The 21,858-nt window shown below is 50.2% G+C and overlaps 2 protein-coding genes across 2 annotated transcripts in view; both read left to right on the forward strand.

The window, feature by feature from the left end:
- Positions 1 to 1,799, forward strand: part of MFSD5 (major facilitator superfamily domain containing 5) — a 2,476-nt gene extending 677 nt beyond the window's left edge. The window contains exon 2 of the mRNA XM_010857917.1: positions 5 to 1,799. Within this exon, the coding sequence (XP_010856219.1) occupies positions 23 to 1,375 (1,353 nt within the window). The 5' untranslated portion in view covers positions 5 to 22 and the 3' untranslated portion in view covers positions 1,376 to 1,799. The remainder of the gene's footprint in view (positions 1 to 4) is intronic.
- A 5,709-nt stretch (positions 1,800 to 7,508) lies between these two features.
- The window catches only part of ESPL1 (extra spindle pole bodies homolog 1 (S. cerevisiae)), a 22,251-nt gene continuing 7,901 nt past the window's right edge, over positions 7,509 to 21,858 (forward strand). Inside the window, exons 1-18 of the mRNA XM_010857918.1 lie at positions 7,509 to 7,601; positions 7,993 to 8,085; positions 8,261 to 9,304; positions 9,585 to 9,689; positions 9,849 to 9,969; positions 12,333 to 12,469; positions 13,468 to 13,661; positions 13,943 to 14,182; positions 14,404 to 14,548; positions 14,871 to 15,009; positions 15,207 to 15,346; positions 16,585 to 16,719; positions 17,896 to 18,015; positions 18,514 to 18,685; positions 19,055 to 19,183; positions 19,314 to 19,470; positions 20,084 to 20,193; positions 21,216 to 21,842. Of these exons, the coding sequence (XP_010856220.1) occupies positions 7,587 to 7,601; positions 7,993 to 8,085; positions 8,261 to 9,304; positions 9,585 to 9,689; positions 9,849 to 9,969; positions 12,333 to 12,469; positions 13,468 to 13,661; positions 13,943 to 14,182; positions 14,404 to 14,548; positions 14,871 to 15,009; positions 15,207 to 15,346; positions 16,585 to 16,719; positions 17,896 to 18,015; positions 18,514 to 18,685; positions 19,055 to 19,183; positions 19,314 to 19,470; positions 20,084 to 20,193; positions 21,216 to 21,842 (3,823 nt within the window). The 5' untranslated portion in view covers positions 7,509 to 7,586. The remainder of the gene's footprint in view (positions 7,602 to 7,992; positions 8,086 to 8,260; positions 9,305 to 9,584; positions 9,690 to 9,848; positions 9,970 to 12,332; positions 12,470 to 13,467; positions 13,662 to 13,942; positions 14,183 to 14,403; positions 14,549 to 14,870; positions 15,010 to 15,206; positions 15,347 to 16,584; positions 16,720 to 17,895; positions 18,016 to 18,513; positions 18,686 to 19,054; positions 19,184 to 19,313; positions 19,471 to 20,083; positions 20,194 to 21,215; positions 21,843 to 21,858) is intronic.

Below are 21,858 nucleotides of genomic sequence, written 5' to 3' on the forward strand. Positions count from 1 at the left end.
CCAGGTCGTCCGGGGGCCGGCCATGCTGGTGACTGCTTACCTTGCTTTTGTGGTCCTCCTGGCCTCCTGCCTGGGGTTGGAGCTGTCAAGATGCCGGGCTAAGCCCTCTGGAAGGGCCTGCAGCAATCCCTCTTTCCTTCGGTTTCAACTGGACTTCTATCAGGTCTACTTCCTGGCCCTGGCAGCTGACTGGCTGCAGGCCCCCTACCTCTACAAACTCTACCAGCATTACCACTTCCTGGAGGCACAAATTGCCATCCTCTACGTCTGCGGCCTTGCCTCCACCGTCCTCTTTGGACTGGTGGCTTCCTCCCTGGTGGATTGGCTGGGTCGCAAGAAATCTTGTGTCCTCTTCTCCCTCACTTACTCTCTCTGCTGCTTAACCAAACTCTCCCGGGACTACTTTGTGCTGCTGGTGGGCCGAGCACTAGGTGGGCTATCTACAGCCCTGCTCTTCTCAGCCTTTGAGGCCTGGTATATCCATGAGCACTTGGAACGGCATGACTTCCCCACCGAATGGATCCCGGCTACCTTTGCCCGAGCTGCCTTCTGGAACCATGTGCTGGCTGTAGCGGCAGGTGTGGTCGCTGAGGCTGTGGCCTGCTGGATGGGCCTGGGGCCTGTAGCCCCCTTTGTGGCCGCCATCCCTCTCTTGGCTCTGGCTGGGGCCTTGGCCCTTCATAACTGGGGAGAGAACTATGATCGGCAGCGTGCCTTCTCTAGGACCTGTGCTGGGGGCCTGCGCTGCCTTCTGTCGGACCGTCGTGTGCTGCTGCTAGGCACCATCCAGGCCCTGTTTGAGAGTGTCATTTTCATCTTTGTCTTCCTCTGGACACCTGTGCTGGACCCACATGGGGCTCCACTGGGCATCATCTTCTCCAGCTTCATGGCAGCCAGCCTACTCGGCTCTTCCCTGTACCGCATCGCTACCTCCAAGAGGTACCACCTTCAGCCCATGCATCTACTCTCCCTCGCCGTCCTCATTGTCGTCTTCTCCCTCTTCATGTTGACTTTCTCTACCAGCCCAGGCCAGGAGAGTCCAGTGGAATCTTTCATAGCCTTCCTCCTCATTGAACTGGCCTGTGGACTGTACTTTCCCAGCATGAGCTTCCTGCGGAGAAAGGTGATCCCTGAGACCGAGCAAGCTGGTGTCCTCAACTGGTTCCGGGTGCCCCTGCACTTACTGGCCTGCCTGGGGCTCCTGGTCCTCCATGACAGCGATCGCAAAACGGGCACTCGGAATATGTTCAGCATCTGCTCCGCCGTCATGGTGATGGCTCTGCTGGCAGTGGTGGGACTCTTCACCGTGGTCAGGCATGATGCTGAGCTGCGGGTGCCCTCACCCACTGGGGAGCCCTACACTCCTGAGCTCTGACCCTGTTCTAGGACCAGGGAGCTGGGATGGACCCTTGAACCCCACCTCTCCAGGGCTGAACAAATCTCTCTGTGACCTTGCGGCTCTTTAGCCCCTCAGCCTGTCCGGGGGCTCCTCCTGTCAGTGCTTTGGGTTGGGAAGCACATGGGGTGATGGCCTGGAAAGAAGATGCCAAAAGTTGCCTCTGTGTCACTCCCTTCCCCCTTTCCACTTTAAAATAAACAATTTTAATTGATCATTGATCTCATTTACTCATCCTCACCTGTACCCACCTCAGTAGTTCTTATGAGGGGGCAGCTGGAGGTTGTGAGGTGAGAGGTGGGGTTACCAGTGGAACGTTTGTCTTTCTAGCTTCAGTAAGACTTGTTTAGTTGCTAAGTTGTGTCTGACTCTTTGTGACCCCATGGACTGTAGCCTGCCAGGCTCCTTTGTCCATGGGATTTCCCAGGCAAGAATACTGAAGTGGGTTGCCACTGCCCTTTCCATGGGATCTTCCTGACCCAGCGATTGAACCCACGTCTCCTGCATTGGCAAGCGGATTCTTTACCACTGAGCCACCAGGGAAGCCCTCTCTAAGACTGCCTCCACCTTAAACTGAGAACTGTGGAATTGCCTTTCAACAGAAATGGGTGGGAAAAGCCTGAGGCTCTCAGGTCCTCCATATCTTGTTACCCTGGGGACAGGCACCCTCCCCATTTGCCAAGCAAAAACCTTACTCCACATCCGGAGTGAGACAATCTCTGGAGCCTATGGAGTGGATGTCCAAGCCACTGAGCAAAGATTCCAGGGGCTCGAGCTGCTTCTGTGACCACCTCTTGTGGCAAATCCAGAGGCTTGCTGCATGAATAGGCTTGCAGCTCAGCACATGTGTGCCGCTTGCCTTCTGCCTCTCTGGCCACAAATGCACCCCTTGTCCGCATCACCTGGGCCCATTAGGGCCTGTATGCTTGCATGAAACCCAAGTGAAGGGCTGCAGAGGACACAGCAGTGAATGGCTGACAGACCGTGATCTTGTCTGTACCTGATTGTTCCCCACCCTGAATGAGGGTGAGGGAGCCATCAGGGCAGGAAATAGTACCAGTACCAGGAACTCAAGTTCTTTGAGCCCCTCCCTGCCTCACCTCTGATTGTATCTGCCTTTCCTCCTCCCACCCAAACCTGGGCTTCTCAGAGGAAGCAGAGCCAGCAGTTAAGCAGGGTGGGGAATGGAAGGAGGGTCGGCTCAGGGTGTGTCCTGGAATGTGCTTGAGGTGGGCATGAGGGACCTACCTGTCCTAGAAAAGAGGTTGATGACCTTTCCTTGGGTCCCAGACGAATTCCCAGACATGAAGAAGCAAAACTTTCCAGGACCTGCAAGTCCAAACCTGTGTGGGGAGATAGCATCACCCACTGGGGGAGGAATGCTGATGGATGGGTGCCTGCAGGGTGAGGCCAAGGGGAGGGAAGAGTAGTGGTCTCAGGTCTCTGCTCAGAGAAGGAAAAAAAACACGTTCCCCCACCTAGCTGCAGGGAATAGATGCTGAGGTTAAGTATGAAAAAAGCAGATATCTTTTCCTTCCCCCATCTTAAGGCTAAAACAGAGTCTGTTACAATAACTCCACTTCCCCTTTCTGCCTATATTTTATAGTTATTTGTAGACTCTCCGTCTTTGAGGACAGGAAGAAATTGTGTCTTATATGCCCTTGCCTCCCCCATATATACACACAAGTGGGGGCTTGGCCCATGGCTGTGCTCAGTAAATGGAGAGGAGACAGGCTAACTCACTCCAGGCTTTTCAAGAGTAGCCCGTTTGGGAACTCTATTAGACTGGAATCCAGAGGCTAGTTAATGATTTGTTGTTTTGAATGAGAGTATTTACTGATGGAAGCTTGAGGGGGGCAGCATGTTCCTAAGTGAAAAGGAAATAGGGAGGTAGAGACAGACTAGTGAAATTCCTTCAGCTTTGTCCCCACTGAGTTCTCTTCAAAGAAGCTGGTAGATGATAGAGTGGGGAGGGTTCTTCCTGGCAGACTCATGGGGTGTGACAAGCTGGCAGGTATCTTTAAGATTGTCCATTTAGCTGTAAACATTTTATTGAGTACCTACTATATACCATGCGTTGTATTACTAGGTGCTGGTGAAAGTTTATCTGAGAGGAAAATCCACTTAAAGGGCATATAGCAAAGCCAAGGCTAAACCTTGCCTCCTGCTGCCCACCCAGTGCCCCTTCTATGGCATGTACTGACTCTCTCCCCTGGGCCTTCATCTACTTGACTTGCCCCCTCTATCCCTGCTCCTTTCTTCCAAGCCTTGTCCCTGGAGAAGGGGATGAGAGTGGGAGCACTTAGCCATGGCTACCTGGCCCACCTCTGGATATTTGCCCATAAGAGGCGAATGAGGGATTGATTCACCTGCAAAGCAGTGCTCATGATGCCTTGCTGAGAGGCAGTGCAGGGAACTGGTGAAGAGCATGGAGCCAGAGCCCAACTGCCTGGGTTCACATTTGCGCCTCAGTTTCCTCATCTATAAAATGGGGGTGATGGTATAGTGGCTGCCCTGAGGGTGCTTGTGAGGGTTAAATTAAGCGCTTGGAACAGCAGTTGGCCTCCGGTGTAAGTGCTACTAAGTGCTTGCTTTCATATCTTATTTTTAACTTTTTCAGTCCAGCTGAGCCCTACCCAGATTTGGGTGTGAGAATGAGTGGACTGGGCTGTAACGGGGTGAACAACTTTCCAACACATCCGTGTGGTTGGGTGATTCCCAGCAGTGTTTATCCTTGGTCCTGGCCCAGAGAGCAGGATCAGGCTATCTGAGAGGCCTTCTGCTTTGGGGTGTGCGAGTAGCTGAGGAGGGTGTCAGTGTGTTCCACTTGAACTCATTTCCTCTTCCTCAAGTGGGAAGGTCAGCTTGGTGTCAGATTTGATATACACCACCATTTTTCCCTAAGAGAGTTTCCTGATTTTCTGCCTTTCCATCCAGCTGGATATATAATTATTTTATTTGGAGCTTTTAAGTGATCCTGAGGAGAACAGAAACAGCCCAAGGAACCAGGAGCCAATGAACAAGAAGGCAGGAGGACTGGGGCATGAAGACAGTACTGAGTTCTGAGGCTGGAGAGTGACCTCTTCCTGGAAATACAGCCCCTGCTCAGGGAGGGGAGAGGGCTGCTCCCAGCTGATGGCCATGGTCCTTCCACTGGGTCTGGGTTCCACTTCCCAATACACTCTTCCCCTAACCCCAATCCTGTGGTTCTCCCTGTTTATTATTTTTTGCCACCACTTCTCCACAGAACCACAGAATAGAATTATAAGACATGTCATGCTTGGGAATCAGACCTAATGTTATCAAAATATGTCACATTCACTTTAAATGATTTTTTTAACAACAAATATGGGCTAATTGTAAAAGAGTCAAAGGCAAATACAGATATATTTAATGTAACTGTGAATGTAAATGCATGTCCATGTGTTAAAATACATTTATTGATATATAAATATATTACAAATATAGACATATAAAATATAAAAAATTATAGGCTCCCTTAAGCCCACCTTCATACCAGTGTCAAATGTTTGTAGTCTAGGGCATATATTTAATTTTTTTAAAATAAAAATGAATCATACCATTCATGCTGTTCTCCAACTTGTTTTTTATTTATTAAAGTATACCTTATTTTTCTCTTTTTAAAAACACTTGAGGGAAAAAAAAAACAATACTTGAGGGGATGGTACTGAGGAACCTATCTGCAGGGCAGACGCAGAGAACAGACTTACCCACAGAGTGGGGTAAGGAGAGGGGGGCGAATTGAAAGTAACATTAAAACATACATTACCATGTGAAATAGATAACCAGTGGGAACTTGCTATCTGAGACAGGAAGCTCAAACCAGGTGCTCTGTGATAACCTACAGGGGTGGGATGGGGAGGTGGGAGGGAGGTTCAAGAGAGAAGAGATACTGATTTATATTGATGTATGGCAGAAACTGACATAATATTGTAAAGCAATTATCCTCCAATTAAAAATAAATTTATTAAAAACAAAAACAATTGAGGGACTTCCCTGGTGGCCCAGTGGTTAAGAATCCACCTTGCAATGCAGGGGACTCAAGTTCAATCACTGGTCTTGGTTGGGGAATTAAGATTCCACATGCTGAGGAGCAACTAAGCCCAAGCAATGAAAGGTCCTCTGTTCTGCAACTACGACTCAGTTCAGTTCAGTCACCCAGTTGTGTCCAACTCTTTGTGACCCCAGGGACTTCAGCATGCCAGGCTTCCCTGTCTATCACCAGCTCCTGGAGCTTACTCAAACTCATGTCCATCGAGGTGGTGATGCCATCCAACCATCTCATTTTACTGCTACTGCTGCTGCTGCTGCTGCTAAGTCGCTTCAGTCGTGTCCGACTCTGTGCGACCCCATAGACGGCAGCCCATCAGGCTCCCCAGTCCCTGGGATTCTCCAGGCAAGAACACTGGAGTGGGTTGCCATTTCCTTCTCCAATGCATGAAAGTGAAAAGTGAAAGTGAAGTCGCTCAGTCATGTTCCGCTCTTAGCAACTCCATGGACTGCAGCCTAACAGGCTCCTCCGTCCATGGGATTTTCCAGGCAAGAGTACTGGAGTGGGTTGCCATTGCCTTCTCCGTCTCATCTTACTGGATGCAGTCAAATAAATAATAAAATATTTTAAAATAAATAACTGAAATCCACAAGAAGACTGTAACAATCATTCATATATCTATGACATCTTTATATATCAATATATACATAAAACATGTGGCTGCTAAGCCTTGTTGGGCCTTTGGAAAGCATTTCAAGGCTTTTCTGTTTGAGGCTGGCAAAACCCCTGAGAGAGAGTGAGGCTTGATGTTACTACCCTATTTCACAGATTAATAATAAATTGAGCTGGGACTAGAACCTGGCTCCTCTGTCCAGGCTCAACTTGAAAGCTCTTTCCACCACCCCATTACTGTCTCTTTATAAACATCAGGGATTCTGTTGAGTGTTTGAATTATGTGACTCAAACTGACATTGGTCAACACTTTTTGATCTCTAAAGAACTTCCTTCTTATTGTTAAAAGTAGAAGATGCATAAGAAAGGATGTTTTCTTCCCTTGAAGAGGGAAAAAATTCTAGAACATTGTCAGGGCACTGCCTGTTAAGGTGTAAGCAAGAGGAAATAAATATTGAGAGAACTGATGTATCATTAATCATTTATGGACTTCTCCTCTCTGCTGGTTCCCTCACTCTATGAGAGATAGGTAACTTCTGCAACACACATTGAACCCCTGCAGTAATATTACCATTTCAACGCTGAGATTCTCGAGTCATTCTTTTGTTGGTTTGTTTGTTTTAAATAGTCTTCCCGGCTAGATTCTCAGCTCTTAAAAGCGGTTGACAGTGATGAAGAAAACCAGTAACAGAGAAGGATGAGTTATCCAATAGAGTAAACTGAACACAGAGTTCTGAACTGAATTATTTAGAGGAGGAAGGGAAGAGAAGCAGTCAAGTGAATGCGCATGTTTGGGGACGTAGTTTGTACTCACCGAACACAAGCCATTAAAAACTGTGAAATATTCCACTGAATGAATTTTCGTAGTTCTTCACTCACAGCCCCTACCCTACCCATCTACCCTCCACCCCCATCAAGAAAATTCTGTCTTTCTCAAACAATCCCACTGATGGAGGGAGCAAGGCTGGAAGGCAGAGAGAGCTGGAACTCGCAACAGTACTTGTGTCAGTGCCCCTCAGAAAACTACAGTTTTAAAGAATTCCTTGAAAGGCTACGCCCTTTTTTTGCTAGTAACCCAAATCGATAGTTTCCAAGTAAGTTCTTCTTGTCTAGTCTACTTCTCTTCACTGGAAATTTAAACTCTTTCCGAGCTCTGACGATAAAGGGGAGGTGACAAAGGCAGTGGGCTGGCCTTCACGACCGCAGATAAGCCGCAGGAAACTGAGGAGGTCTGCCCCAACTGGAAAAGGTGGGAAAATCCGCGCCCCCAAGAGGTCGTAAAGTCCAGAGCAGCGGGATCCCGTTCGCAGGCATCACGTGACGACCCAGAGCGGCGGGTAAACTACAACTCCCAGAAAGCCTCGCGACCCGCCGGCGTTACGCAACTCTCGCTGATTGGTCGCTGGGGATATTTGAAAGGAAGGGCTGGCGCGGAAAAGGAAGGTTACATTTTGGATCCTTGCGGAGTACTCAGTCTGGTGATAACTCCTGGCCCTGGAAAGAAGAATGATCTCTAGGACGGTAAGGCCTGGAGGTACTCGTGAACGGTGTATGCGCCGAGGTGAATGGAGCCCCAGCGCTGACTTAGGGATAGGCCAGGCGGTTCCACTAAAAAAGTCGGGAGTCCTCGGAGCATCCTGGTGGGCGCCGGAGAGCTCGATGGAGGCCTCTGTTGTGGGGCGTTGGTTGGTAGGATGGGTAGTGAGGCCGGGTATAGGCTGGGAGGAAGGCATAGCAGAAGCGTCGGTTTATAATGGGAGCCCGGCGTCCTGGCATGGGCTTTTTTTCCGACAGGATTTCTGATGGCTTTCTTTGCCCGCTATCTTCCGCACCTTCAAGCCCTTCTCTCGCCCTTCATTTAGCTCCTTTACAGATCTTCTCTGCCTTTCCTAATCCGTCTCCTTTCCCCCAGCCCTCCGGCACCATGAGGAGCTTCAGAGGAGTCAACTTTGGGACCCTGCTAAGCAGTCCAAAGGAGACTGAAGAGCTGCTGCCTGACTTGAAGGTGGGCGCGCTGTTCGACTGTGGACACACCTGGCTTACGAAGCTGAGCTGTTTTGTTTTTTAACTTATTTGAAGAGACAGATGAGTAGGAGATCCTCTCTTGGGCAGTCCTGTTTCTATTTCCTTTCCACATCTCTTTCTTCTTCGTTAGCCTCATTCATATCTTCCTCTCCTAGGAGTTCCTGCCCAAGCTCCCCAGCTGCCGGTCTGATTCCGAGAGGAGACAAACTTGTGATGCCATTCTGAGGGCTTGCAACCAGCAGCTGACTGTCAAGCTGGCTTGCCCTAGGCACCTGGGAAGCCTGCTGGAGCTGGCGGAGCTGGCTTGCGAGGGCTACTTGATGTCTACACCCCAGCGCCCACCCCTTTACCTGGAACGAATTCTCTTCATCTTTCTGCGGAATGTTGCTGCACAGGGAGACCCAGAAGCCACTCTCCGACTCGCTCAGCCCCTCCATGCCTGCTTGGTGCAATGTCCTCGCCAAGCTGCTCCTCAGGACTACGAGGCTGTGGCTCGGGGCAGCTTTTCTCTGCTTTGGAAGGGGGCAGAAGCCCTAATGGAGCGGCGAGCTGCATTCTCAGCTCGGTTAAAGGCCTTGAGCTTTCTAGTACTCTTGGAGGATGAAAGTATCCCTTGTGAGATTCCCCACTTTGCTTCTCCAACAGCCTGTCGAGTGGTAGCTGCCCATCAGCTATTTGAAGCCAGTGGGCATGGTCTAAATGAAGCAGATGCTGAGTTCCTAGATGACCTGCTCTCCAGGCATGTGATCACAGCTTTGGTGGGTGAAGGAGCCTCTCCTAGTCCTCTTTCCCCACAGAGGGCCCTCTGTCTCTTGGAGCTCACCCTGGAACACTGTCGTCGCCTCTGCTGGAACCACCACTACACCAGGGCCACAAGTACAGTGGAGAAGGCCCACGATTACCTAAGGAACACCAGTCTGGCCCCCAGCCTCCAGCTGTGCCAGCTGGCAGTTAAACAGTTGCTGGCTGGGGAAGGAGGACCCCAGGCAGTGGCCAAGCTTCTGATCAAGGCAACAGCTGTCCTGAAGAACAGCTTGGAGGCACCATCACCCCCACTGCGGGCATTGTGTGACAGCTGCCAGTTCTTCCTCTCAGTCCTGGAGCGAGGCACCAAGAGGTGCTATGGACTTGATGCCATTCTGAGCCTCTTTGCTTTTCTTGGCAGCCACTGTTCCCTCATCCAGCAGCTGCAGGATGGTGTGAGTTCAGGACCCAGAGGTCGGGTGGGAATGTGGTTCTGTGGCCTCTCTATCCGGTTAGGGTCTTTGGTAAGATCTGGAGACCCTGGGTTCTGCCTTGGTAAGCTGCTCTCTGGACCATGCCTGGCCAGCCAGCAAGCAGCCTAGTATATGCTGGCGGGGGTCCATTCTGATGTCCTTCTTCCTACTCCCCAGGCGGTGTCAGTTCTCCAGGGCTCTGGGCCAGGCTTCAGCTTGGAGCTCTCTGCCCCTCCAACCAGCCTTTCCCTTCCTTCCTCAGGTCTGTGGGGACTCCTCCAAGCAGCTGCAGGCTTTGGTTCAGATACACTTTCAGGGACTTCACCTCTACACTGCGATGGTTTATGACTTTGCCCAAGGCTGTCAGGTACCATCTGGAATCAAAAAACCTGGACAGGTCCTAGGATCTGGGGTTGCTTGACTGTCCTTGGTAGAGCTTTGAAGTTGCTTTGGGCATGGAGTTGGGTAGACATCATCTTGGACCTCTTATGTCTCCTGTCTCTTCTCACCTTTCTTGTCCCTTCAGGAAGCTAATTTGGCTGACCTGGCCCGGCTAGTGGACAGTTGCAGATCTACTGTTACCTGGATGCTGGAGGCCTTACAGGGCCTGTCTGGCCGAGAGCTGACTGACTACCTGGGGATGACTGGTTAGTACCATGGGTGTCAGATGCAGGGTTCTTGGGAGAGTCATCACTTGTTAGGCAGGCAAGTAGCACTTGCTGGATAGTTCTGACCTCTTTGGGATTCCCTGTGGCTTTTGGAGGCAGTGAAAAGATATTTATAAGTATCCATTACTCTGTATTTAATATCAGTAGAGAAGTGATGAGACTAATTTACCAGAGCAGATATAATTTTTTTTTCTCATTGACGTTGAAATGACTTGGCATGTGTTTCATGAATATGTGAAAGTGAAAGTTAGTCACACAGTCATGTCTGACTCTTTGCCATTCCATGGACTGTAGCCTGTCCCGCTCCTCTGTCCATGGAATTCTCCAGGCAAGAATACTGGAGTGGGTTGCCATTTCCTTCTCCAGGGGATCTTCCTGACCTGAGGATTGAACCCAGGTTTCCTTCAATGCAGGCAGATTCTTTACCCACCGAGCCACTAGGGAAGCCCATGTAGAATGGTCATAACTTAAATTTTTTAAAACCAGACAAAACATTCACATCATTCAAAATTCAGATTGCACAAAAGGGCAGACAGTGAAAAGTCCCTTTGCTCCTCATAATCCTAGTAACCCAATCCCACTTTGCAGATGCAGCTAATATGGTCAATTTCTTATGCATCCTGCTAGAGACACACTATGTATATATACTGTATGTGTATACACTAGGTAATATGTATATATTAGCCAACAGGTAATATGTATATGTATATACTTCCCCACTTTTTTTTTTTCTCCCCACCCTTTTTAATTGAAATAAACATAGGGAAAAATACTAAAGTCATAAGCAAACAGTCGGATGAACTTCTGCAAAGGAAGCATACTTTGTAATTAGCATCTAGGTCAACTCAAAGAGTATTACTTAAACCCCCTGAAGACCCCTCTGTTCCTCCTTCTGGTCCACGCACCCCAATAGTAACCACTATCTTAACAGCATCGGTTAGTTTTGCCTGTTTTTTGTATTTCATAATAAATTTCACCCTTAATTTACAAAAAGCGTGGCCCTTTAGTTTAAATTATGTAAACCTAAAGAGTTCAGTCACTAGAAGGTTTTGGAAATTTTTCATATTCATATTTTCAGGTTGAATCTAGCCACAGAAGCAAAAAAATATAAGTCACAAAAATTAACAGTATGAAAATTCTTTCCACAGAATATTGAAGTCCTACTTTATTTTCTTCCAGCCATCTATGTCAATAGCCAGGAAGCTGCCTAAACTAGAATTTAGGAAGAGTGTATTAATTCATTCAGTGAATATGTATTGAGTACCTACTATGTGCTGCTAAGCACTGTTTCGAGTTCTTAGGTATGTCAGTAAACAAAACAAAGAGCTCTGCTGTCATGGAGCCACATTCTGGTTGGGGGAGAAAGATCATAAACAGTAGGATCACTGAAGTAGAACTTGTTAGAAAATGATCAGAAATATGGAGAGAAAGGAAAAGTGGAACAGGAGAAGAAAGGGAATTAGGAGCTCAGGGTAGATGAGGGGGCAAGTTACCATTTAAATAGGTGGTCAGGGTTGGCCTCATGAAGAGGGTGACATGAGAACAACTTGGAGTGTGGGAGGGAGTTGGCCAAGTAGGCACCTGGGAGAGCACATCCCTGGCAGTGGGAGCAGCCAGTGCCAGGGCCCTGTGGCAGGATAGAGGTGGTGTGTGTTTAAGGACCAGCAGGGAGGCTAGTGAGGCTTCAGTGGACTGAGGGAAGAAGAGGGAAGTGAGGGACAGGCCACAGTGTTTCCCGCAAAATGCTGACATTTGAAGCAAGGTGAAGACAGATCAGTGTGTGAGGACGGATGGGCCCTGTATGGGAATGAGGGCTTGGCTCGTAAAACAAGGGCAGAGGTTGGACTTCCCCGGTCGTCCAGTGGTAAAGAATTCGCCTCACAATGCTGGTGATCTGGGTTCAATCCCTGGTCAGAGAACTAGGATCCCAGAGCAACGAGAGCTGTGCACCACAGATCAACGAGATCTGTGCACTGCAACTAGTGGGCCCTCACACCACAACTAGAGAGTCTGAACTGCAACTAAAGATCCCACATGATGCAATGAAGATCCCACAGCTGGCAACTAAGACCTGACACAGCCAAACAAACAAATATTTCTTTTAAAAAAAGGTACAGAGGGGCTGGGTGATGTGAGGTTGCCTTCCGGAATGGAGGGCTCAGGCTGACTTGAAACCCGGGAGGGGAGAACGGCTCCATTCTCACTCCCTAGCAATGGGCGTTGCTGTCTAATCTGGGGGCTGCTGAGCTGACCACACAGGTTGAGCATCTCTCTACTGCCCCTCCAATAGCAGAGGGCATGGAGCCATTCCTGCGGTCCTCTGTCCTCTCTTTCCCATGCAGTCTCTTACACCAGTAACCTGGCCTACAGCTTCTACAGTCACAAGCTCTATGCCGAAGCCTGTGCCATCTCCGAGCCCCTCTGTCAGCACCTGGGCTCAGTGAAGCCAGGCACCTATCCTGAGGTGCCCCCTGAGAAGGTACGCGGGTAGGAGGGAGGTGATGTTGAGAGGGAGGAGGGGACTCGAGTGGCATGCAAGGGCCTGGCCAGGACCTTGGAGTAGAGAGTCAGGAGCTGCATGTTGGCACCGGTACCTGGGGCGGTGTTTCCCAGACCTCACCTGTACTGTTATTTACTTTTTTGATTGACTCACTTTTTATATTTAGCCTGATCCCCAGCCAGTGCTTTTCATCCTGGCTAGATATTAGGATCGGGTGAACTGAAAAAAAAAATTCTGAAGCCTGTCCCAAGCTAATTGCCTCAGACTCTCTGGCACTGGAGCCCAGGCATCTGGATTTTTTAAGGAGTTCCTTTGGCCAACCAGAGTGAGAACCACTATCATAAAGCAAGAATATACCCATGAAATGATGGGCTGGCTGGATAAACAGGCGAAATGGGTCACAGAGGGCCTTGGGTTTCATCTGATGAGCCTCTCAAGGACTGATGTGGAGGCCTTGGGTTTCTCAAGGCCACAACCCAAGATGTGGCATCTTGGGTTTCTCAGCATCGCTGTAGTGAATGATTGGAGGGCAGGGACAACACTGGGCACCCAGGTGGCTCCAGCAGATCAGGCAGAAAAGGGCAAACGTCTGAACTGAGGCAGCTTCCTGGGGGATGGACAGAAGTGGGTGGGCGCAAGAAGTCAAGGACTAACCGGAGAGTGACTGGCTGTGTGAGAAGGGGAAGGAGAAGGCCAGGATGGTCTTGCTTTCCAATTCAGGAGAAGGTGGCGATTTGCTGAGGAGGGTGAGGGTCAGGAGGAGGAGCAGGTTTTCAAGGGTGTAGGCAATGGATATGTGGGTGGGATGGGTTGAAGCATCAAGCTGAGAGCACTCAGGATATTTAGTTCTTAGGTGTCTCCTGCTGTGGGGCGAGTCTGGGGGGCAGGAGGACCGTGGGCATGCATGCACATACTCTCCCATGGTACGTACTCCTTGCACCCCTCTTCAGTTTGGTCTGTTTTCTTCCTCGGGTCAGTTGCACAGGTGCTTCCGGCTACACATAGAGAGTTTAAAGAAACTGGGTAAACAGGCCCAGGGCTGCAAAATGGTGACTTTGTGGCTGGCAGCCCTGCAGCCCTGTGGCCCCGAACACATGACTGAGCCAGTCACCTTCTGGGTTCGGGTCAAGATGGATGCTGCCAGAGCCGGAGACAAGGAGCTACAGCTGAAGTGAGTTGGTGGGGAAGGGGATGACCCAGTCTCCTGGCCACAGCTGCTTTTGGCACTCAAGGTCACGTTCATTCTCGTGGCTGAGAAAGGCACTGTTCCCTCCGTTCACTGTGATTGATTGAGTGCCAAGTATGAGCAGGCACGGGGCTGGGTTCTGGGAGGGACAGCAGTGACAGGCAGTGTTCTTGCTTTCACCCCTGGAAACTGAGCTCAGCAAACCAAGGCGGGGACTCCTTGGCGTGGGGCCAAGTCTTCCGAGTGCTGAGCCTTCCCTCTCTCAGGACGCTGCGAGACAGCCTGAGTGGCTGGGACCCGGAGAGCCTGGCCCGCTTGCTCAGGGAGGAGCTGCAGGCCTACAAGGCAGTGCGGGCCAACACAGGGCAGGAACGGTTCAATGTCATCTGTGACCTGCTGGAGCTGAGCCCCGAGGAGACGCCAGCTGGGGCCTGGGCCCGAGCAACCCACCTGGTGGAACTGGCTCAGGTGCTCTGCTATCACAACTTTGCCCAGCAGACTGACTGGTGAGGAGGAAGGGCAGGGGAGGCCACTCCTGCTTCTGGCCCTGGGTGCTCTTGCCCTTTTCCGAGTCTGTTTCCCTCTCCACGTCCCTGAGCGCCCCTTGTAGTTTGTGGTCATGGGGACTCTTGAAGGGTGAGGCCAACGTGCTGCAGAAGGCCCTTCCTGGGACACTGCGGCCAGATCTCATGGTTAAGCCGGGCTTAAGTGCATCTTCTCCTGACAGCACTGCCCTCGATGCCATCCGGGAAGCTCTGCAGCTTCTGGAGTCTGTGAAGCCTGAGGCCCAGGACAAAGATCGGCTTTTGGATGATAAAGCCCAGGCCCTGCTGTGGCTCTACATCTGTACCCTGGAGGCCAAAATGCAGGAGGTGAGCGCGGTTGCTCTGGGCTGAGCAGGACTGGGTTCAGGGATTATTTTCCCTGGACCCCAGCAAGCTAGCTGTTGTTCAGTCACTAAGTCATATCCGACTCTTTGTGACCCAATGGACTGTAGCACACCAGGCTCCTCTGTCCATGAGATTTCCCGGGCAAGAATACTGGGAATTGCCAATTCCTTCTCTGGGGGATGTTCCCAACCCAGGGATTAACCCCCCTCTCCTGAATCACAGGTGGATTCTTTACCACTGAGCCACCTGGGAAGCCCAGTAAGCTAGTACCAACCCTGCTTTTCACCCTGACCACCCCATCCAGGGTATTGAGCGGGATCGGAGAGCCCAGGCCCCTTGTAACCTGGAGGAGTTTGAAGTCAATGACCTGAATTATGAAGATAAACTCCAGGAAGATCGCTTCCTATACAGTAACATTGCCTGCAACCTGGCTGCGGATGCTGGTGAGGGCTGTGAACTTAGCGAGGTTGGATGCGGCCTCCTCGATGGCCTCCTAACAGGATGGGTCCCCCAGCTGTGGGAGAGGCTCCCCATGAGTGGGAGGTGGGCACAAGGCAGAGGCTATTATGGAAAAGATGACCACATTTCCCCAGACGGCCCAGAGTGAGAGAATGACTGGTCCCTTTCTTCTGATTTATAGCACAGTCCAAATGCCTGGACCACGCCCTGGCCCTGTGGAAGGAGGTGCTTACTAAGGGGCAGGTCCCTGCTGTACGGTGTCTCCAGCAAACAGCAGCCTCCCTGCAGATCCTAGCGGCCCTCTATCAGCTGGTGGCAAAGGTAACGGGACAGTGTGTTGACACAGACCAGAGACTCAGCTCCTTCACCTTCTTTGGCCTGTGTCCCAGCCGGGAACTCATGTCACCCAGTGTACACTCTGTCACCAGCTTCCCCAAGTCTAAACCCAAGGCCTTAGGCAAGTTGCTTAATCTTCCAAGCCCTCATTTCCTTATTTCTAAAAGGACAGTAATGGGACTTCCCTGGTGGTCCAGTGGCTGATTCCACTCTTCCATTGCAGGGGAATGTGGGTTGGATCTCTGGTCATGGAATTAATTAACATCCTCCATGTAACACGGTACAGCCAAAAAAATAAAATAAAAATAAGATAAAATGAGGGTAATAATAATATTAACTCAGCCTTGTTAGCATTCAATAACATAATGCATGGAAGATGGTGTGTATAAATGGAATACTCAAATGATAGCCATAATTATTAGTAATTATCAGATAATTTTTTTAATATTTATTTTTATTTGGCTGCCCAAGTCTTTAGCTGCGGCATGTGAACTCTTAGTTGTGGCACGTGGATATAGTTCTTTGGCCAGGGATCGAACATGGGCTCCCTGCATTGGGAGCACAGAATCTTAGCCACTGGACCATCGGGGAAGTCCTAATTATCAGAGAATTTGAGATGTGTATACTCAGGAAAAAATACACAAACACCTGTAGACACAATTTTACATTTTTACATGCAGTGCTGGGAGGTGTCAAGGACTTCCTTAAGTTCTTCTCTGGACCCCACATTAGGAACCTATGAAAAAATGAAAAGGATCTTTGTACTATGGGTGTTAGGCCACTTTCCTAGCAGGAGGAGACTGGGGAGGCTGCCTGAGCCCTAGATTTGAATCTTACCTCTATCACATACCTGTTATGTGGGCTTAGACAAGCAGCTTAATCCTACCTAAGTTTCAGTTTCCTCATCTGTAAAATTAGGATTAGAATTGTTATGAAGATAAAGTGAGCTAGTATAGTGGCTGGCACATAGTAAGTGCTCAGTAAATCCTGGCTATTGATGATGGCTGGCATGCAGGCTTTAGAATAGAAGGGAGGGGGCAGGATGGCTTGCACACCCCCCGGCTGCCCTCCTTTCCTGCTCCTTAGGGATGGCCAATGGTTACTCTGTCTGGGTGGCCGCATTCCAGCCAGGCCCTCAGGTTAGACCACAGGGCTGGAGAGGAGGGGGTGGAAATGAAGGCTTGAGTACAAGCTGAGTAAACGCGTTGCTCCCGGCCTACCAGCCCCTGCAGGCTCTGGAGGTCCTCCTGCTCGTCCAGATGGTCTCACAGAGACTGAAGGACCATGCGAAGGCAGCCGGCTCTTCCTGCCAAGTCACCCAGCTCCTCCTGACCCTCGGCTGTCCCAGCTACGCCCAGGTACAAGTGCCAGCCACCCCAGCTTGCAGACCTGGCTTCGGGGACTGGCTTCTCTTCTCTGAGAAGATGGGACACTAAAGGGGCAGCTTTTCTGCCTTCTGCATCATATTTGGCTGAAGGATCGTAAAGGGTGGTTGGGAGGCGGCTGTGGGAAGAGGAGGCATCTCCCTCCATCTCCCAGTTGTTTACTGTTACATAGCCCAGTAAGACAGAACGGCAGAAGGCCGTTTACTAATCCTGTATTTCCCAATGGTTTCTGGTGCCCTAGCTTGTTCACTGAGAGCTGTTACAATGTGTCCTAACCAGTCTCCTGGCCTCCAGTTCCTTCCTTTTCCACTCCATGTTCTAGCACGATGGTTTCAGGCACAGATCTGATCTTATTACCTCTTTCCTGCTTAAAGGATTTTGTGGACTTTTCCATTACCTGAGGGATATGGTCCAGATCCTTTATTCTGAATTGCACGCCTTCTGCACACTGGTTCACTCTTTTTCTGGCCGCTCCCTACCATGAACCCCATCCGTACCACTATATTTCTTGTATGGGCCTTGCTGCCTTTGGCTGTGTTAATCCCTCCACCCTAAATACACCCTTACCCCCATTTTTTTTTTAATTGGGGTATAGTTGCTTTTCTACCATTTTTTTCTTTTTTTTTGTTCAGCAAACACATACTTTGTTTTCAAGGCCTAGCTAAATGGTCTCCTCCTTCGTAAAGCATTTTAAATGTCCTCTTCCTCACGGGCAAAATCAGCCACTTTTCCTGTGTCCCCACAGCACTGATGGCATTGTATCATGATGAGATAGATATGCCCTGCCCTTACCCCCTGCCCCGCCTCACTGCACTGCAAGCTGTTGGATAGAAGGGCCTGCTTACTGCTTATCCAGCTTTATCTCTCTAGCTTAGTGGTTAACTGAAAGCTACTAAATGAGCACTTTAGTAAGAGAATAATTCCTACGTATGTTTGTGTTAGTTGCTCAGTTGTGTCCAACTCTTTGCAACCCCAGAGACTGTAGCTCACCAGGCTTCTCTTTTCCATGGATTATAACATTTGAGATAATTTAATATTTAACTGGATGTATTCAACATTTTGCTTGCGAATACTTTAATCCACTTTAATTGGAACAGTCTGGCTGCCTGGTCACCAGCATGCTCACAGAAACCCTGATTGCTTCCTCAGGTGCACCTGGAAGAAGCAGAGTCGAGTCTGAAGCTTCTGGATCGCACCACAGACACATACCTGCTCCTCTCCCTGACCTGTGACCTCCTACGAAGTCGACTCTGCTGCGCTCGCCAGAAGGTACTTCTCACTTTCTTGATCTCCGAAGGTCCTGGGGTTTGGAAGGATTTTAGGATTCTCCAGACATCTGTGTGGCTCCTGAGGTTTCTCTGGAACTGGGGAGAACGTTCCTGGCCCTGAGAAGCAGAGCCATCTCCTCACCTCACCTTCTCCCAAGGATCATTCACCAGTACTTCTCTAGGAGCCATTCCACCATTTTCATCCTTTTCTAGCTCTCTCAAGGACAAGGGGCAAAGTCTGTCCGGTGACTAGAAATTGGGATGACGCTGACACCCTCAACTGGGATCCAGTTGAGGGATCTAAAAGTCTGGGATTTCTCACACACGAGCTATGTGACTGGGTATCTTGTGCCCTTTGTGACTCTAGTTTTCTGTCCAGCTTTTAACATCTGAAAAGCAGGGGCTTGGGCCACGTGATCTCTAGGGGTATCCCAAGCTCTAAATTGCTGATCCGACCTCACTCACTGCTCTCCTCTGCAACCCTACCCTCTATCCCCAGGTGGCTGAGGGTGCTGCTCTGCTGCTGTCTGTGCTTCAGGACCCTGCCCTCCAGAGGGCATCCAAGGCCTGGTACTTGCTGCGTGTCCAGGCCCTGCAGCTGGTGGCGGCCTACCTGAGTCTCTCGCCAGACAGCCTGCTGGCCCCGCTGTGGGAGCAACTGTGTGCCCAAGGTGAAAGAGGCAGGCAGCTGGGCCTCCTTGCTGGGTGTGTGTGGTTTGTCCGCTGTCCCATCTGCTGTCCAGCTGCATGGACAAGCCTGCCTAGAAGCTGCCCAGAGTAGGCTTGGGATAGCAAATGAGTTTCAGTTCACTTGCTGACTCTAATCGATTGCTCAGTGACTACCCTGAACTGACAAGGATTCTGAGACTGGTCTTAGGGGGAAGGAGTTCTGTGACTGATTATCTCTGTCTGCCTTAAGCACGGATGGAGAGGGTGAGAGCCTGCTTTGCATTTGCTATCTTAGTATTTGAAGGTGATGGAAGCTCTGGCCACATCATCTCCCTTCTTGTCCCTCCTACCTTCCCCCCACACTTGCCCAGGCTGGCAGACACCTGAGATAGCACTCATCGACTCCCATAAGCTTCTCCGAAGCATCATCCTCCTGCTCATGGGCAGCGATGTGCTCTCAATTCAGAAAACAGCTGTGGAGACGCCATTTCTGGACTACGGTAAGCCCCAGGAGGAGAGCCAGTGTGGGAATGAGCAGACTAGTTGGTAGGGCTGGTGGTTTTGTCTCCAGAGGATTCAGGCTGTGGATCCTGGTTCCACGTGATGATGGTCTCATCTCCTTTGCTGCAGGTGAAAATCTGGTACAAAAATGGCAGGTTCTTTCTGAGGTGCTGAGCTGCTCGGAGAAGCTGGTCTCCCGCCTGGGCCGCCTTGGTAGTGTGAGCGAAGCCAAAGCCTTTTGCTTGGAGGCCCTGAAACTTACAACAAAGCTGCAGATACCACACCAGTGAGTACAGGGCCCAAGAGCCTGGTGATTCCCAAACCTCAGTGCCTACGACCTTGACCGTGGGTTCCCAAACTGGTCCACAGATTAACATGTTATGTTTGGAGGGGTTGATGGAAGAATGCATTCCATGGCAAATAAGTGGGAAATGCTGAGTTAATCAAGATTAGATGTTTTTATTTCCTATTGTGATTGTTGTTGAGTTGCTAAGTCGTGTCTGGCTCTTTTGCGACCCCGTAGACTGTAGCCCCCAGGGTCCTCTGTCCATGGGGTTTCCTATAGAACTTATCATATCCTCCAGTATGCTAATACACATTGTAAATCTCCAGAAGGGAGGTCCAGTGTACAGTGATTCCCTAAATCTCTTTGCCTGAAGAGGATCTTTTCAGTGAGGAATTTGATTTGGGAAATCCTCTCCTTAGGCACCAGGATGGGCTGGTTTGAGAGATAGCACAGAGGGTTTCCCCAGGGAGTGCCTAAAGGCAGCTTTAGGAAGTAAAGGCTTTCTGGAGGCTGGAAAAGACTATGATGGCTCCGCCCGGGAAAGGACAGAAAGAGACTCCCCAGGGAAACAAGGAATTCCACTGATGGGTCTGTCATCACTTCTCCCAACCAGGTGTGCCCTCTTCCTGGTGCTGAAGGGGGAGCTGGAGCTGGCACGCAATGACGTGGACCTCTGTCAGTCGGACCTGCATCAAGTTCTGTTCTTGCTCGAGTCTTGCACAGGTGAGCAGCCAGGCCCACATGCCCATGGGTGGTGGTGAGGGTGACGCACACACCGTAATGCAGCTTTACATGTCAAGGTTTGGTTCCCTTCTAAATCATGGACTGACTTCTGGTCCCAGGGCAAAACTCCCTTCACTTGTCAGACCATTGGTGTTCTCCTTCAGATGGCCTGTCTAGGACTAACCCTACCTGCTTCTTAATTTTGCAGCGCTAAGATATTATAATTTAAATAAAACTGACTATTCAGTACCTTGGGTACTCACCACACTTCACATGTTCAACAGCCACGTGTGTGGTTACTATATTGGGCAGCACAACTGTAGCATCCTCAGAAGGGATTAGGGCTAATAATAAAATATTGTACTTATGGTGCTTTTTTTTCTTATCAACTACTTTTACCTGTAGTATTTCACTGGACCCATACAAAACCCTGGGAAGTCAAATGGGAATGTCAAGTTTTTCCATTTATAAATTCAGAAAAGTTGAGAAATTCAGTGTTTAGGGCTAGGATCATGGGGCTAGTCAGGGGCAGGAGCCAGGATTAAGACTTGGGCTTCTGGGTGCTTGCCTGCCAGCCTGAACCATGCAGCCTTCTGAGCTGCAGAGATGGAGACTCTGTGGGTTGTGCTGATCCATTGTTCAAGGGAAAACCATTAAGCTATGGGACTTCCCTGGTGGTCCAGTGGCTAAGACTCCACTCTCCCAATGCAAGGAGCCCAGATTCCATCCCTGGTCAGGGGAACTAGAGCCTGCCTGCCACAGCTAAGAGTTTACATGCCACAACTAAGATGCCACATGCTGCAAATAAGATCCCCCCATGACTAAAACCTGGCACAGATGAACAAATAAGTAAATATTTTAAAAAACAGTAAGCTATGCCAATATCTAGTGTGCTAGTACGGTAATATATATGAGCCATTAGTAAGTATTAAAATAATGCAGATGAGGGCATCAGCCGCTGGGGTAGACACACTGGTGTCATTTCTCTTCGTTTTGTAATGCTTGTTCCACTCTCTGCTCAGAGTTTCTCGGACTAGCGCAGCACCCGGACTCTGTGAAGAAGGTCCACCTGCAGAAGAGGAAGCAGCAGGCTCGGGTGCCCCATCCTCCAGAGCTCCCGGACGAAGAGCTCATTCTAAAAGGCCCTGCCCTGGAGCTGGTGGCCACCGTGGCCAAGGAACCTGGCCCTGTAGCACCTTCTGCTAACTCCTCCCCGATCCTGAAAACCAAGCCCCAGCCCAGCCCCAGCTTCCTGACCCACTTGCCCACCTGTGACTGCTCGCTCTGTGCCAGCCCTGTCCTCTCGGTGGTCTGTCTACGCTGGGCATTGGTCACAGCGGGGCTGAGACTGGCCATGGGCCATGAGGCCCAGGGGCTGGATCTGCTGCAGGTGGTGCTGAAGGGTTGCCCTGCAGCCAGTGGTCGCCTCGCCCAAGCTCTGCAGGCTTCCCTGAATCACACAGCGCCCCCCTCCCCTGTCCCAAGCCTCTTTGATGAGATCTTGGCTCAGGCATATACACAGCTGGCACTGGAGGGGCTGAGCCAGCCATCAAACAAGAGCCTGGGAAAGGTCCTGGAGTCAGGGTTAAAGTTTGTGGTGGCGCGGATACCCCACCTGGAGCCCTGGCGAGCCAGCCTGCTCTTGGTCCGGGCCCTTGCAAAGCT

This window comes from Bison bison, unplaced genomic scaffold (genome assembly GCF_000754665.1).
Source record: "Bison bison bison isolate TAMUID 2011002044 unplaced genomic scaffold, Bison_UMD1.0 scf7180017864383, whole genome shotgun sequence".
In the NCBI taxonomy this organism is placed as follows: domain Eukaryota; kingdom Metazoa; phylum Chordata; class Mammalia; order Artiodactyla; family Bovidae; genus Bison; species Bison bison.